General features: G+C 39.7%; 1 protein-coding gene across 4 annotated transcripts in view; it reads right to left on the minus strand.

Moving 5' to 3' along the window:
• Window positions 1-17,912, minus strand: part of EPS15 (epidermal growth factor receptor pathway substrate 15) — a 176,437-nt gene extending 158,525 nt beyond the window's left edge. For 2 of the 4 annotated variants that reach the window (XM_010349192.3, XM_074380806.1), the window contains exon 1: window positions 17,745-17,888. In XM_010349192.3, the coding sequence (XP_010347494.2) occupies window positions 17,745-17,777 (33 nt within the window). In that variant the 5' untranslated portion in view covers window positions 17,778-17,888. Of the gene's footprint in view, window positions 1-17,744 lie in introns of all 4 variants that reach the window. The other 2 variants (XM_074380807.1, XM_074380805.1) reach the window with 2 other exon arrangements.
• Between the last annotated feature and the right edge of the window lie 373 nt (window positions 17,913-18,285).

An 18,285-nucleotide genomic window follows, 5' to 3' on the forward strand; every position in this document is an offset into this window, starting at 1 on the left:
ACCCTGTCTCTACTAAAAATACAAAAAATTAGCTGGGCATGGTGGCGCACGCCTGTAGTCCCAGCTACTCAGGAGGCTGAGGCAGGAGAATTGCCGGAACCCAGGAGGCGGAGGTTGCGGTGAGCCGAGATCGAGCCATTGCACTCCAGCCTGGGTAACAAGAGCGAAACTCCGTCTCAAAAAAAAAAAAAAAAAAGCTTTCAAATAAGACTAAGTTTTATTTCATGGCTTAACAAGGCACTTTTGAGGTACTGATTATACACATGTACGCTTTTCCTCAAAGCATATGTATGTAGAAGAAAAGGATGTCCACTCTTGCTACTTCTAATCATTATTATACTGGAGGTTCTGAAGGAAATCAGACAAGAACAAGAAGTAAACAGCATCTGGAATGGGGGAGGAAGTAACCCTGTATTTGTGGATGACATGTTCTTATATGTAGCAAATCCTAAGGAATAAATATGTTCAGATGGTAACGGGATACAAAATCAGTATAAAAAAAATTAACTTTGTTTTCACGCACTTCCAACGAACAATCTGAAAATGAAATTAAGAAATCAATTTCAGGCTCTGTGGTGGCTCATGCCTGTAATCACAGCACTTTGGAAGGCCGAGGAAAGTGGATCACCTGAGGTCAGAAGTTTGAGAAAAGCGTGGCCAACATTGCGAAACCTTGTCTCTACTGAAAACACAAAAATGAGCTGGGCGTGAGGGGGGGAGGGCGGCGGGTGGAGCGGGGTGGTGGGGTGGAGAACTGTAATTCCAACTACTTGGGAGGCTGAGGCAGGAGAATTGCTTGAACCTGGAGGCAGAGGTTGCAGTGAGCCAAGATTGTGCCACTGAACTCCAGCCTGGGTGACAGAGTGAAACTGTCTGAAAAAAAGAAAGAAATCAATTCCATTCACAATAGCATCAAATAGTTTTATTATCAATTTATTTGCTATAACTTTAACAAAATAAGTACAAGACTTATTATGCTCTAAAAACTACAAGACATTGAATGAAATTTAAAAAGTTATAAACTTGAAAAACATCCCACGTTCATAGATCAGAAGACCTTGTTAAGATAATACTCCCCAAACTAATCTATAGATTCAATGTAATTTATATGACAATTTCAACTGACTGTTTTGTAGAAACTGGCAAGCTGATTCTAAAATTCACATAGAATTGCAAGGAATCTGGAATACCCAAAACAATCTTGAAAGAAAAAAAGCAAAGTAGGCCAGGCATGGTGGCTAACGCCTGGTCGGGCGTTCAAGACCAGCCTGGCCAACACGGTGAAACCCCGTCTCTACTTAAAATACAAAAATTAGCTGGGCATGGTTGTGGGCCCCTGTAATCCCAGCTACTCAGGAGGCTGAGACAGGAGAATTGCTTGAACCCAGGAGGTGGAGGTTGCAGTGAGCCGAGATCTCTGTGACCACTGCCCTCCAGCCTGGGCAACAGAAGCTAAATTCCATCTCAAAAAAAAAATAAAAATAAAAAAGCAAAGTTAAAGGACTAACACATCCCAATTTCAAAATGTATTTCAAAACAACAATACTAAAGATGGTGTTGTACTGCACAGGACATATAGATCAGTGGAACGGAATTAAGAGTCAGAATTAAATCTATGGTCAAAGTGATTATTGACAAGAGTGCCAAGATCATTCAATGTGGAAAGAATAGTCTTTTCAACAAATGGTGCTGGAATACCACACCACAAGCATAAAATATCCACCAGCAAAAAAAATTAAGTTGAACCCTTACTTCACACCATATATAAAAATTAATTCAAAACAGATCAAAGACCTAGCTATAACAGCTAAAACTATAAAACTCTTAAAAGAAAACAGGGGGATAAATCTTCATGACTTTAGATTTGCCAAAAGACTTAGCTATGGCACCAAAAGCACAGGCAACAAAAGAAAAATATACATAAAGTAGACTTTATCAAAATTATAAACTTCAGGCCAGGCAAGGTGGCTTATGCCTGTAATCCCAGTACTTTAGGAGGCCAAAAAGAGCATGCTGCCCAGGAGTTCAAGACTAGCCTGGGCAACATGGTAAAACCCTTTTTCTACAAAAACTACAAAAAAATTAGCTGGGCTATGTGGTGTGCGCTTGCTAGTGCCAGCTACTGGGGAGACTGAGGTGGGGGGATCACTTGAGCCCTGGAGGTCAAGGTTGCAGTGAGATGTGATCATACCATTGCACTCCAGCCTGGGCAACAGAGCAAGACCCTGTCTTAAAACAAAAAAAAAATTAAATTAAAAACTTCAAAGTACTTCAAAGAACACCATCAAGAAAGTGAAAAGATAATCCATGGAATGGGAGAAAATAATTGCAAACCATGTATCTAATAACGACTTCTATCTAGAACACATAAAGAATTCTTACAATTCAATAATAAAAAGACAACTCAATTTTAAAACAGGCAAAGAATATAAATAGACATTCTCCAAAGAAGACATATAAATGGCTAACAAGCATATAAAAAGATGTTTGACATCATTAATTATCAGAGAAATGAAAATCGAAAACACAATGAGATACTGCTTCACCCCCACTAGGGTGGCCGAAATAAAAAAGTCAGCTTATAACAATTATGGAGAAGATGTAGAGAAACCCTCATCCCCGTACACTGCTGGTACAAATATAAACGGTGCAGCTGCTTTAAAAACAGTAGCAGTGGGGAGTGGTGGCTCGCACCTGTAATTCCAGTGCTTTGGGAGGCCAAAGCAGGTGGATCACTTGAGGCCAAGAGTTTGAGACCAGCCTGGACAGTATGGTGAAACCCGGTCGCTGCTAAAAATACAAAAATTAGCCAGGTGTCATGGTGCATACCTGTAGTCCAAGCTACTCAGGAGGCTGAGGCAGGAGAATCACTTGAACTCAGGAGGCAAAGATTGTAGTGAGCTGAGATTGTGCCACTCTACTCCAACCTGGGTGAGAGAGTGAGATTCTGGTCCCCTCCCCCCCCAAAAAAAAGCAATTCCTCAAATGATTAAACATAAAGTTTCCATATGACCAGATATGTGCCCAGAAGTGAAAACACATATTCACACAAAACCTTGTACATGAATGCTTATAACAGCATTATTCATAACAGCCAAAAGGTAGAAATAACCCAAATATCCATCAATGAATAAATAAATATGTGGTATGACTGTACAATGGAATATTTTTCAACCATAAAAAGGAATGAATTACTGATGTCTGCTCCAATGTAGATAAACCACAAAAAGTGATAGAAGGCAGTCATAAGAGTATATGTATTATATTATTCCATTCATACAAAGTCCAGAATAGGAAACTCTAGAGAGACAGAAAGTAGATTAATAGTTGCTTAGGCTGGGGGAAGAATGCAATACAGGAGGGTGATAGCTGAGGGGTACAAGTTTCTTTCTGATATGATAAAATTGTTCTAAATTGACTGAAGCTATGTTTGCATGTATCTATGAATAGACTAAAAACCACTGAATTGTACACTTCACATGGTAAGTTGTATGGTGTATGAATTACATCTCAATTAAGCTGTTTAAAAGTAAAAAAAAAAAAAAAAAATTTAGAAAAGAACAATGGAGCAGAAAGCGAAAAATAAAAGTCTCTTAACAAGTAAACAATGTTTAAATATTTAATTATTTATTTATTTGAGATGAGGTCTTCTTACTTATTTATTTGAGATGGAATTCTGTTGCTCTGTCACCCAGCCTGGAGTGCAATGGTACAATCTCAGCTCACAACCTCCGCCTCCCAGGTTTAAGCGATTCTCCTGCCTTGGCCTCTCAAATAGCTGGGATTACAGGTGTCTGCCACCACAACTGGCTAATTTTTGTATTTTTAGCAGAGGTGGGGTTTCATCATGTTGGCCGGGCTGGTCTTGAACTCCTGAGCTCAGGTGATCCTCCCGCCAGAGCCTTCCAAAGTGTGGAATTACAGGTACAAGCCACCGCAACTGGCCAACAATGTTTAAATATTTTATACATTAAGTACCTCCATATATTTGGACACATAAAGTATTTTAAAGCTAGAACTAGAAATCAACTCAGTAAATTTACAATTTGCAGAATTACACTTTCCTCTCTACCTAGCCACATAATGAAAGAACAACTATTAAGCAATACCTTAAAAATATTCCATTTTTAAATATTTTAAATATGTAAATATTTATCAAACAAATAGTAAGTGTTCACGTCGTTATACACTTACTTTAAACACAAATTGCAAAGTTTTCTTTATGAGGGTTTTTTTGGTGAGGTTTATAGTGAAATAAGTTTTGTCCACTTTAATCTATGAAAACTGGTACTCTTAAAATTCCTGTGCTAAGGAAATTAGTCATAAAAAGCTCTGAGGGTATAAAGCAGAAAATGTGCCAAGCTGAGAAACAAACCAGGACATTTCAAGCAAGTATGGCTCAAAGTAGAGTCAATAGAGTTAAGTTTTCAAGCTATTCTGAAGTGCCAGATGGTCCAGAATCCACTCCCAGATCTTACAAGGCCCTGCATTAAAGTGTGCCAGAAAAAAAAGAAAAAAGAAAAAACCATAGAACAGAATGTAGAGAACAAACTAAGAATGAAAGAAACACAGACTGCAGAGAAGGGTAAAAATTGTATATACAAACTGAAATATTTCAATCTTCTTCAAGCTCACAACTTTTAACACCAATTTCCTATGCTAAGTGAACTTTGACAAACTATAAATGGCCTTTACAACCAAATTAAATAGGCTCACTTTAATCCCTTCAGAATAGCATTTTTCAGATTATTGCTTGAGTTAACCTTTGCTGCTGTCTGCTTTATCATTAAAGATCTTAAAATATAAACTAAAACTTAAGTTTGATTTCAAAACTCAAATGTATACAGAGAAAAATAACTCAATTACATAGTAAGTGCCATATATAACTCTATAGAAAAAAATTTATCAAATGAGAGAGCAAAGGTTATTTAAAACAGCATTAATTACAGTGGACATATATAAAATATCTGTACACGTAAGGGCTTAAACTATAAAGCACACAATCAATTAATATGTTCCAAAGACATTAAAAAGATGCTTATGAAGACCACATAGGAAAACACTTTAAGAAAACAGAACAGGCCAGGTGCAGTAGTTCACATCTGTAATCCCAGTACTTTGGGAGGCTGAGGCAAGCAGATCACGAGGTCAGGAGTTCAAGACCAGTATGGCCAACTTGCTGAAAACTCATTTCTACTAAAAATACAAAACTTAGCTGGGCATGGTGGCAGGTGCCTGTAAACTAAGCTACTTGGTAGGCTGAGGCAGGAGAATTGCTTGAACCCAGGAAGCAGAGGTTGCAGTGAGCCAAGATCGCGCCACTGTACTCCCGCCTGGGTGACAGAGGAAGACTTCATCTCAGAAAAAAATTAAAAATGTTACATACACATATATATGTATATATGTAAGAGAGATAATAACTACATTTGAAAAAGAAAAAAAACAAGAAAAATGTAAAAGACTAAAATTTAAAGAACATTATGAATGGTGATCTATCTTCTAGCTATTTTTCAGTATGCATGTTCCAAGTTTTCTTTAGTGAGGGAAGAATACTGGAAATGAAAAAACACATAGGCCAGGCACGGTGGCTCATGCCTGTAAATGCCAACACTTTGGGAGGCTGAGGTGGGCAAATCATGAGGTCAGGAGATCAAGATCATCCTGACCAACACGGTGAAAACCCGTCTCTACCAAAAATACAAAAATTAGCTGGGCATGGTGGCATGCGTCTGTAGTCACAGCTACTCAGGAGGCTGAGGGAGGAGAATCACTTGAACCCAGGAGGCGGAGGTTGCAGTGAGCCAAGATCGCACCACTGCACTCCAGCCTGGCGACAGAGTAAGACTCCATCACAAAAAAAAAGATAAAAAGAAAAAAACATTTAAACAAATAACTTATATAAATTCTGCAGGTATTAATAATAATAAAAGCAATTCTATTTACCAAATGTCTCCTATATCCCAACAATATGTATATATCATACATAGGCAAATGAAAGAGTTTAAGTAATTTGCCATGACAACTCAGAGATGTTACAAATGGCAGAGCTAAAATTCAATCCAGTTTTGTCTTGTACTATATCCAGTGTTCTTCCCACTATGTAAAACTTCTCTCAGTGTCCCTGGGATGAGAATCTTGATACTCTGTTAAAATAAATATACAAAATATTTTACATACTGTGTTGGAGTAGACCATAGATCTTTTAAAGTCTACCCGTGAATCTCCTTTTACATACTGTTTTGGAGTAGATCACAGATCTTTTGAAGTCTATCCTTGAATCCCCCTCCTAATGCCCTATGGTCAAAGTTAAAAATTTTTGCTTTATTACAAAGAAAAGATAAAACAGGAAATCTCATAAGAAAACAGATCCCACAATATGGACCCTATGTACCAAAACACAATTTAACTTGAATCAAATGTTCCTATATATTTATGTTATCCTTTTAGGTATAATTTAAATATCCTCTACAGAAACAACCCTGGATTCTATAAAACCATTAAATAATTAAAATCCACATTATTACCAAAAGTTCCATCATAATCACGGGATTCTCCAATGGCAGCCCCTTGCCTTACTTCTATCATCCTTCATCACAGTACTTGTCACACAAGAAAGTCAGTGTTTATCTCCCTAAAAAACTAAAATCTACTTCAGAGAAAATGTCATGGTCTTAATTCTCCTGTATGTCCAAGGTCTACTAAAGTATAACACACAGGAGGCATCTAGTAAATGTTTTCTGAAACACAGGATCAACCATCAATACTGAAAAAACCTTTAATGCATATGATTTCATATTTTTAATATATGCATAATGCTATATCTATGTTGTACCTACCGAACAAAAGATGGAATTATCAATAATCCTTAGTATAAATGATGCATCAAAATTATAATTAAGTGCAACATTTAATACAAATTAACGGCTCATATAACTAAAATCTATCATTTGACCTAAGACATTCTGACTTCAGAACTCAAGATCTCTCTCATTATTTTATGCTAGTTCTCAAACATGTTCATCTGGAGCATCCGAAATCATTACAGCTATTGGTTCCAGGTTTTGTTGAATGAAACTGTTTTTTAGGGAGTCTCTGATACATTTTATCTTTAGCAATAAAATAATGTAGAAACTCTAATTCTAAATAACCATGTCTGAGAGAATATTAGCTTAAAAGTAAATATTGGGCCAGGCATGGTGGCTCAAGCCTGTAATCCCAGGACTTTAGGAGGCCAAGGCGGGTGGATCACAAGGTCAAGAGATCGAGACCATCCTGGTCAACATGGTGAAACCCCGTCTCTACTAAAAATACAAAAAATTAGCTGGGCATGGTGGTGCGTGTCTGTAATCCCAGCTACTCAGGAGGCTGAGGCAGGAGAATTGCCTGAACCCAGGAGGTGGAGGTTGCAGTGAGCCGAGATTGCGCCATTGCACTCCAGCCTGGGTAACAAGAGCGAAACTCCGTCTCAAAAAAAAAAAAAAAAAAGTAAATATTGGTATGATGTACACTAACCTGAAGAAGCTTAGATTTTTTCATGAGCAATAAATCTGGAGGGTGCAAAATAAAAAACTACCTTCTACCATGTCTACAAAATCTCACCACTGAAACTTGGTACAACAATCATTTTCTAAAGATGTGGTGTATGCAATGACAAGTTGATTTTCACATAAGAAGATGTGGTAGCCTAGAACATATATTCAGCTATAACCAAGGAATGGTACCATAATTAGTCAGTTTGGTCAGAGCCATTTTACCCTTAAAAATGCAGACTCATTCAATTAATATCTGAGTTGTTTAGACTACTGGGTTACAATCTGCCTCTACCACTTAGCAGCAGTTTGGCCTTGAACAAATTACTTCACCTCTGTGTCCCAGTTTTTTGTTTTGTTTTGTTTTTATAAAACAGGGATATAAAGATTACCAAGTTGTAAATACTGAAAGGTTCATCAGGTTGTAAAGATTATTGAAAACAGCACATGACATGTAGTGCTCAGTAAGTATTATTGTTATCCCACTATTGACCTCCCTCACAGATACAATACACTCACACACCACACTGAATAATTTCTTTTACATAACAATAGAGGAATGTAAGATCATATGAATGTTTATTTTCATCTCAAAATTTGACTGAAACATCATCAATGCTATTTACGGGAAGCAGCATAGCAGAGAACAGATACGCCCAGGTTCAAATTTCAACTCTGCCACTTAAAATACAACTTTGAGCAAGTAATACAGAAGATTAACACCTACTTGTAGAAAGGCTATGAAGATTAAGTGAAATAATGTACGTAGATCATCTAAAAATACTTAGTATTTATTAGGAGTTCTAGAAGCATCAGTCCTCTTCCTTCTCCACAGTGGCGTAAGAATGTTTTCCTTCCAATCTCTGCATTAATACTTAGCCCACTAGATAGAACTCTTCCACAACTAAAATAAGACCACATTAAGTTTCCAAACCACAGTGGAGCCGGGGAAGGGGGAGATTACACTAAGAAAGGCAGAGAAATCACACTTAAAACAAAGTTCACAATTTCAGGTTGTCTTCTCATTTTAGTTTTTTATGCTCAATATTTATACACAAGGAGTCAATCATGGCTCATGGCAGGCTTAGGAATAAAAATATGAAGCTAAACTCTTTGCCCTGTCCCCACCCCTAAAAAGTATATCTTATATGTCCTAATGAATCATAAAAAGTATGTATCTCGGCCGGGCACGTTGGTTCACACTTATAATCCCAGAATCTGGGAGGCTGAGGAAGGCAGATCATCTGAGGTCAGGAGTTTGAGACCAGTCTGGCCAACATGGTAAAACCCCAACTCTACTAAAAATACAAAAATTAGCTGGGTATGGTGGCGGGTGCCTATAATCCCAGCTACTTGGGAGGCTGAGGTAGGAGACTCATTTGAACCAGTAGGCAGAGGTTGCAGTGAGCCAAGATCGTGCCACTGCACTCCAGCCTGAGTGACAGAGCCAGACTCTGCCTCAAATAATAATAATAATAAATAAGTATATATCTAAATCAGTCATTTGGCCAGGTGCAGTGGTTCATGCCTGTAATCCCAACACTTTGGAAGGCTGAGGAAGAAGGATCACTTGAGGTCAGAAGATGGAGACCAGTCTGGCAAACATGGTAAAATCCATCTCTACTAAAAATACAAAAAAAATTAGCCAGGCATGGTGATGCATACCTGTAAGCTCAGCTACTCAGAAGGCTGAAGCATGAGAATTGCCTGAACCCACGGGCGGAGGTTACAGTGAGCCAAGATCACGCCACTGCACTCCAGCCTGGGTGACAGAGTGAGACTCTCTCTCAAAAAAAACTAAAACTTTAAAATAAAAAATAAATAAATAAATAAGTTAGCGATTCTCAACCAGAGGCAATTTAATCTTCCAGGAAATATTTAGCAGTGTCTGGAGGTATTTCTGATTGCTGCAACTGGTGAAGGTGTTACTGACATCTAATGGATAAGGATGCTGCAAAACACTCTACAATGCACAGAACAGCCTCCCACAAGAAATTCTCCAGCCCCAAATCTCAAAGTGCCAAGGTTGAGAAACCGTGATCCAAAAAAATTACGAAGTACTGTAATATACAAGTCTTCCTCCAAAAAATAACGTTTTGTTTTGAGGCAGAGTCTCACTCTGTCACCAGGGCTGGATTGCAGTGGTGCAATCTCAGCTCACTATAACCTCCACCTCCCGGGTTCAAGTGATTCTCCTGCCTCAGCCTCCCAAATAGCTGAGATTACAGGCACCTGCCACCATGCCCAGCTAATTTTTTTTATATTTTTAGTAGAGACAGGGTTTCATCATATTGGCCAGGCTAGTCTCAAACTCCTGACCTCATGATCTACCTGCCTTGGCCTCACAAAGTGCTGGGATTACAGGCATGAACTACCATGCCCAGCCCAAAAAATATGTTCTTATCCTAGCATTCTTGGTCAAGTTTGTATTCTTATTGCACACACAATAAGGAATAAGCAGTTTGATTATTTCAGATGAAAAAATCCTGGTACTACTAAATTCCCATTGTAATAATCCCCAGTTTAAAGGGGGGAGGAAGTGAAGCTTACTTTTCTTTGTATATTTTTATCACATTAAAAACAAGTTTTAAAAAGATCCCAACCTTTATTTTTTAATTGCATCTGTAATTCATTTGAAAGCATTATTTATATTAGAAAAGTGAGTTTCTTCTACCTCACTTCTGTCTTACTTTCGCACAATATATTCAGAAAGTTCACATTTATGTGACAAGAAAGCACAGTATATGAGGCAGGGTATAATGCCAGCTTTTAACAAATTAGGCAACTACAGGAATGGCTAAGAAAACAGTATTTACTAAAAGCCACATATATGGTATGCCCTTTTATTCACAGTTCATTTTGTAATCACAACATGCTTGAGAGGCCTCAATAATATCCCAGAATATCTCAGTAGTTTATTTCTAATACGCAAATGAGTACACTTAAGAGGTTAAGTAATTTGCTCAAGATCAGAACTACTCAGGGGCAGAACAGGTATGCTCTTGCAGTTATATTATTGTGCCTCTGCTCCTGAAGTTTAACAATCTAGATTTTGCAAAAGCTCTAAGAGAAAAGACTGATAAATTAAACATATAAAGCAAATATTTCTACATAATCAAAAATGCCAAAAACAAAAGAAATTTCAAAGAACAAAAATTTTGCAAAAAATTTTGCAAAGAAAGGCAAATTTCCTAAATATATGAAGAGTTCTTACAAATCAGTGAGAAAGAAGACAAACAGCCCATCAAGAGAACAGGTAAAAAACTGAACAGGCAGTTTACAAAAAAGGAACTACAAATGGTTTCAAAGAAAAAGAAATAAGTTCAACCTTACCATAAAGAAATGACAAACCAAAAGAATGAAATTGTTTGAAATCTTTCTGATCATTGGACTGACAATAATATACTATGTTGATCAAGCTGTGGAGGAAATGACACTCAAACATGTGTGCTGCTACAGTGTTTCTGGAGACAGGGTCTTAGCTCTGTCACCTAGGCTGGAGTGCAGTGGTATAATCATAACTCACTGTAACCTTGAATGCCTGCTAGGACTACAGGTGCATACTACCATGTCCAGTTAATGTAAAAAAAAATTTTTTTTTTTGTCCCAGATGGGTCTCACTGTGTAACTCAGGCTGGTCTTGAACTCTTAGTGTCAATCAATCCTTCTACCTCAGCCTCCCAAAGCACCAAAATTATAGGTGTGAGCCACTATGTCTACCCCAAATTAGCAATATCTATGCAAATTAAAAGTATCCTTTGGCCCAACAATTACACCTACTAGAAATTAATCCATATGCTCACACATGTGGTCAGAAACACATAAAAGAGTATCCACTGCAGCACAGTTGTTAGTAACAAAAGATCAGAAACAAAATAAACGTCCAGTAACAGGTGGCTAGTAAAATAAATAAAAGTAAGTTCATATATAAGAATACCCTGAGGTTTGGAAAATAATGAGGGGGATCTACAAGTGATGATATAGAGCAATCTCCTAGAGAAGTTAAGCTAAAAATAATATAATGACAACAAACTGTGAAACAATAGACAGCTTACACAAAAGAAAATATATACATATACACTATATGTACATATTTATTTGCATATACACAGACTATTACTGGAAATACACACAAGAAACTGGCAAGAATGGCTGCCTCTGGGAAAGCAAATGAGGGCCTAAAGCAGAAAGGAGACTTCACTAGCACTGTTTGAATTTTTTTAAACATGAATTTATATTGGCTTTTTAATTTACTAACTATAAAACCTATGTCCCAAATTCTGAGCCTCAGTATCCTCCAATTTGAAATGACAATAATAATAGTCTAGTTCATAGGTTATGCTTTGTAAATTATAAAGCAGCACACAAAATTATAAATTAGTCCTCTAACTGAATTGTCCAAATCAATTAAAATAATTATTATCATTCCTCTGACCAATTTCTCTAAATTCAAAGATATAGAATGTTTAAGAGGAAAACTAAGTGTAGGTGCAATCTTAGAACACAAACCTTTACTTTACACAGAGTTATTGTGTATGCAGTTTAAATGACTAAATTTTCAAAATGCCATACAGAAACACTAAATCAGTTGATTACAGAAGGAATATATTCTCACTGTTGAAAACAAGGTAGATAAAAACTACAACCATGCTATTTTAAAATTTTACTTTTTTTCTTCCAGTCCTTTTTCTACGAATGCTTAACTGGGTTAGATCATTTGTCTAAATAAAAAATGTTCACTTTACTATAATACAGCATTCAAATTACAAGATTCCTCAGATTATTAAAAATTCCTAATAAATATAATTTGTAATGAAGGTATATCTTGTTGGGGTTCAACCACTTTAAAAATGAAACTCTAACATGTGAGTTTGCCTAATTAACTCTGCCTGGAATACCTTCTCATTTATTATTTCTACCAATTCTCCAAGTAACGAGATCTCTCTCAGGCCACTTTCTTGGTATTGGTTTCCAGAGTTCCAATTTTATCTTTTAACTTTCATTTTAGGTTCAAGGGTACATATGAAGGTTTGTTACATAGGTGAACTTGTGTCACAGGTATTAAGCCCATAACCAATAGTTACCTTTTCTGCTCCCAATTTTATTAAACCCCAAACCCACAAAACAAGTGTATAAAGTGCTTTTAATAATTCCCTGAAGAACAAGTAAAATACCTTAAATTAAGCCTTTAAAAATCACACTAGTAGAGATTGCAGAGATTCTAATCAGAGATTGCATGATTCATTGCTAATGATGCTCAATCTTTTTCTACTACACATTAGTCTGTTACTGGCATCCTGTCTGCAAACAGAGTGAAAACAAAGGAATGCACTCTTAGATTATTCCTGAGAGATCCACTGTTAGATGAACCCAACTGTTTCTAATTAATTTTAACTATGAGGACCTCTCCCAAGTGCCGAACATTGCAAGACATCTTTGAGAATGATTAGATACCTCTCAAGGAAGAACAGATTTCCTGAGTATATTGAGCCATAATCACAGGCAAAAAAGAAAAACATCATTAACGTGCCTTTCCCATTGTAGGAAATATCAATATTTCCTCAAATATCTGTCATGTTGAGAACAGTATCACTTTTCTGCTTCTGAGAATATGTTGTAATTTTCAAACTAACCTGTATTTACTGTCATAATTGTTAAATCAGACTACCAAGATGATATGTTTATTAGCACACAGTCTACTTGTTTAAAAAATGAAACTGAAAATAAACACTACACACTGTGAAATTATGGGAGATGTTTTCCTTTAATATCCAAGTTTTCTGTAATACAGTTATGTCACTCTTGTAAAGTATTTTTATATCATTTATATATTAGGATTTTAAAAATAAAGTCCCTACTTAAGGGCTTTTTTATCACACAAAAAAAGTAAGAATCTGGCAATATAGTGAGACCCTTGTCTCTACAAAAAAAACTTTTTTAATTGACTGGGCATGGCGATGCATGTCTGTAGTCCCAGCTACTCAGAAGTCTGAAATGGGAGGATCCCTTGAGCCCACAGGTTGAGGCTGCAGTGAGCCTGATCATGCCACTGTACTCCAGCCTGAGTGACAGTGTGATCCTGTCTCAAAAAAAAAAAAAAACTTGCTAAACAAAAGCAAAAACAAAAGCAAGAAAGCTTCAGTATAAAGCTGAATTGCTAAAAGACTATTTTAAATATTCAAGTCATATCTCAGTAAAATAAAACCTTTATCCCAATAGTACTGTAAACACACAATTGTATCATCAAGATACTATCAAAGGCATTAGAGACTCAAGGCAAAAACCATGGCTTATATCAAGAGGCTCACTGCTTAAGACAATGGCATAAATGGAAAAAACTAAAATAAAAAATGCAAGGGAGTGTTGGATATGCCAAGCGTATATAGTACATAGAGAAGTACAGTGAAACGGACAGCTTTTGAAGTCCTACAGACCTTGGTTCAAATCTTAGATCCACTACTTACCAGTTTGCTTAGTAGCTTCTCTAATTTGTAAAATATATAATTTTTTTTTTTTTAAGAGATAGGGGTTTCACCATGTTGGTCAGGCTGGTCTTGAACTCCCGACCTCAGGTGATCCGCCTGCCTCAGCCTCACAAAGTGCTGGGATTACACGCGAGAGCCACCATGCCTGGCCTAGATTCTAAGTGTAGTGAAATTCCTGGCATACAGTAATACCCAAAGGGAAGTTAACAGTATTATTGTATTATTACGGACATGGGCATTAGGAGGGAAAATTGACTATTGTAAAAGTTTTTTCTCAAGTATTACATGCTTTTTTTCTAATCTACCACCATAAGCAAAAGTCAAGATCTTTCTCACTCAGGTTTTATTTCTCATTGACAAAAAGTAAACAGAACATCTAGTAAAGACAACTAAATTAGAAAACATTAAGGTTGTAAAGCACTAAAGTACCCAGAGAAAATCCACTAGGTCTACAAATCATAGAACACTGTCTATAAAACAGGATGTTAATAGTTGGAAAGGTCCTTAGATCTGCAAATTCTAGTAGAAATAAGTTAAATGTTTTGTCTCCAAGTTCAAAGAATTGTTAACTATTTTTGTTCATGAGTACGTTAATTCCTAGCACATAGTGAATGCTCAGCAAATAACTGTTGAGTTAATTTTAAAGTTAAGAAAACTGAGGCCTGGGTATTTAAACCAAAACCATACAGTTAGCTGTTGCCAAAGCAGAACTGGAAATAACATTTTGGTACTCTAGTATTCTATCATCTCTAGAAGCTACAGTATAATAATTTAGATAATTTCTTTTGGTGGCTGGGGAGCTGAAGGGTTGGTTGCCAAGCTTGGAAAAAGGAAGGTAGGCATAAGCTACATTTTTCTTTTCTTCTTTCTTTTTTTTTTTCAGACGGAGTCTTGCTCTGTCACCCAGGCTGTAGCGCTGTGGCGCAATATGGCTCACTGCACCCTCCACCTCCCAGGTTCAAGCAGTTCTCTGCCTCAGCCTCCCAAGTAGCTGGGATTACAGGCGCCCGCCACGAAGCCTGGCTAATTTTTTGTATTTTCAGTAGAGACAGGGTTTCACCATCTTGGCCAGGCTGGTTTTGAACTCCTGACCTCGTGATCCACCCACCTTGGCCTTCCAAAGTGCTGGGGATTACAGGCATGACCCACCGCGCCCAGCCACTAAAATATTTTTCACATTTTTTCCCCAAACTCTGTTTTGCTTAATTGGTAAAGGCAAGAAATTATAAACAAGATAATCCCAGTACAGTGTCTAGCACATTATAGGTACTTTAAAAATATTTGCTAAATGAAAACCATCATATGAACAGAAGCAGAAACTAACTTCAGCATGTTTAATCTCCATAACTGTCATAGAATCCTTTAGAGCCTTCTGTCATACCTATAACAGTTATTAATTGCTTTCTTCCAGATAGATACTATGGAAGAAAGATGGATTAAAAGATGTCCCTGGCCTGAATGATCTCTCACTTGAGTATGCCTCTGTCTAAACATGTGTGCTGGGAGGATAGGAAGGATGGGGAAAACAGGGGATGACAAACGGATCAATAATGAATCTGAAACCAGGCTGCACTGTTAGTGAATTGGGCTCAAGCAGTTTTAAAAAATTAAATTTAAAAATCACAAATCTGCTAAGTTTTGAAGTAAGGAGGCACGTTAGGGTATACCAGCAACTGGAAATGTTTTCTTCCTCTGCCTTCACAATCCCTCCTACTATCTCTTCATGTTTTAAAATCAGAATATTCTGAATTTACTTATTTGAGTTCTCAATAAAAATTGACCAACAACGTATATTCTCACATATGTGAGGCACTGAAGGATAATAGCTATTACTGATTCAGTACTTACTGTGTACACATTAATACCTATATAACACAAGAACATATGTAAATTTTTTAAATGACTATAAAACTGACAGAGCCAGAAGCAATTCTCCAGAGATAAATGATAGTAAATAGAAGTTAATAACACGGTATTACCCAGGGAGATAATAAAGTATGCACACAACTGAGAAGCAATTTTACGCCGGTCTTCAAGAGCACAAAATCTTCAAGAAGGGAAAACTCCTGCCAGAACTGGCCAACATAGCCAGAAAACAACAGCCCACCAACAGGGATCTTGTTTAATGCAAGTCATTAACTAGACTCACAAAAAGTGAATACCTAAAAAAGTCAGTGCTGTTGTCGCTCAAATTTGAGTTTTGGGAGGGCCCTTCCAAAGATACATAACCAAGACTAAACCACCACATTCCATTTTAAAGGGTTCTTCCTCGCTGTTATCTGCTTGTCAGAACAGGACAAACACCACTACCAAATAAACCGGGAAACAGACTTCCCTTATGACACTTAGAATTCCTGCAAACACGATTAGTTATTTTACATGAAGCATGTACATGACTCCCGGTTTCTGAGAAGACATTTTTCTCTGTCTCTCTCTCCTACAGTGCTAGGCAAAGCACCTCGAAGCCTCTTGATCTTAAACACAGAAAACTCTAGTGCCCAAATGTTTGCCCTATCCCAGCGCTAAAGCCTTAGAAGCACCGACGAATCTAGGCCAAGGAGAGTACAAGATGGCAGGGAGATACCACAAGGCAGGCAAGGAGGACCGGGTGGCCCCCCAATCGGGAAGCAGGCGCCACCACCTCTGCAGAGAACCGACTGAGGAGACCTGGGGGGAGTTGGGTCAGAGGAGCAGGAAGGGACTGGCAGGTGTCTGTCACCTTATCATCCCGGACACCATGTTTACATTGTAATTGGCTTCTTTGCAGAGAGGGAGGGACCAGGTTCCCAGTGTGAGTAATGTTTAGAGGTTTTCTGAGAAGCACGAGGACTGGACTCTGACAGGAAGCAACGAAGCAAGAGGGAAGCTCGAGAACAAGTTTTGCTGAGGATTCCCTCAAGACAAGTGCTCCCCGGGCGGCCGTTCCTGACACCAAGACTGGCGGAGCCACCACACCCGTTAAGGGCATCCACCTGCACGGCGATCAGGCGGGCGCCTCTCGAGGGGAAGTGGAAGTGGAAGCAGACGTGGGTGGGAAAAGGCTGCATAGGGGGTCTGACCCAGAAGGAAACCTGATCAGGATGACGAGAGGCTGAACTGAGGAAGGGGCTGGCAGTTGGGTAGGATGGGACTTCTTTGGAGGCGAGGCTAATAACTACATTAAACTGCTGGGAAGGAAGGGCTTTCGTCGGATTCCGGGAGAAAGGCAGGTCTGGAGAGGAAAGACTGACTTGGGGGGCCTGCGCGTCCGGCTCTGGAAGGCAACTCCCACGGGGGGCGGCGCGCTGCCGGCCCAGCGAGCGAGCCTCGTGCGGCCCGGGGGTGCGGCCGGCCCGCGCGAGCTCAACAAGAGCTCACCTGGGGTGCGTGCGGCCCGGAGGGAAAAAACTTCCTGGGTGAGTGAAAGCCGCCCCGCGCGAGCCGGCCCGGCACCGGCGGGGCAGAGCCGGGTGACAGTCCGCTCGGTGGCGGAGCAAACGGCGGCCGGAGTGGGCGACGGAGGCCGGGGGGGGGCGGGGTAGGGGGCGTCCGACCACCCGGGGCGAGGTCGCAGCGGCCCCGACGGGGCTCCAGCTCGGGAGGGCGCCCTCCCGCAGTCGCACCCGCTCTCGCTCACACACGCCGGTCGCCAGGCCCGCGAGCCGAGAGGCTGCCCGGGTCCGCTAAGCTGAGGGCGATGGGGGAGGGGGTACCGGCCGGCCAAGCCCGGGGGACAGGCGGGCGGCGTTACCTGTGTCAGAGAGAGCTGGGCCGCCGCAGCCATGGTGTTTCCATCATGCAAGGGAGGGGAAGGAAGGACGGGCAGACGAGGGCTCGGGGCGGGGAGGAGAGGAGGCGGGGGGAGCGGCTGTAGGCGAGGCCCGGGCCGGCGGGCGGGCGTCTCCCCTAACTTCCACAACTTCCCTCCTCACGCCCGCCCCGCCCCGCGTGGCCCCGCCCCGCCTGCCCCCGCCCCGCCTGCCCGCCCGCCGGAGCTGGCCGCGGCGCCGCCCAAACCCTGGCGCCGGAATCAAGAGCTGCCGGACCAGAGCCTGCCCCCGGGTCCGCCTGGGAAAACCCGGCGCGGATATAAGAGTAAAGCGGACGGGCTGCGGAGGCGACTCCAGATTGCCCTGTGAACTTCACCTACCTACGCTGAGCTCCTGCTTCTGAAAAATGGGGGAAATTTTAGCCAGAGCCCAAGTTGCTTACCAGGGCTAAATGAGATAATGATAGAAAATAATGGCACTTTATATATGCCAGGCTCTGTACTAGACTCTTATTTTTTTGAA

This window comes from Saimiri boliviensis, chromosome 11 (genome assembly GCF_048565385.1).
Source record: "Saimiri boliviensis isolate mSaiBol1 chromosome 11, mSaiBol1.pri, whole genome shotgun sequence".
NCBI lineage: Eukaryota > Metazoa > Chordata > Mammalia > Primates > Cebidae > Saimiri > Saimiri boliviensis.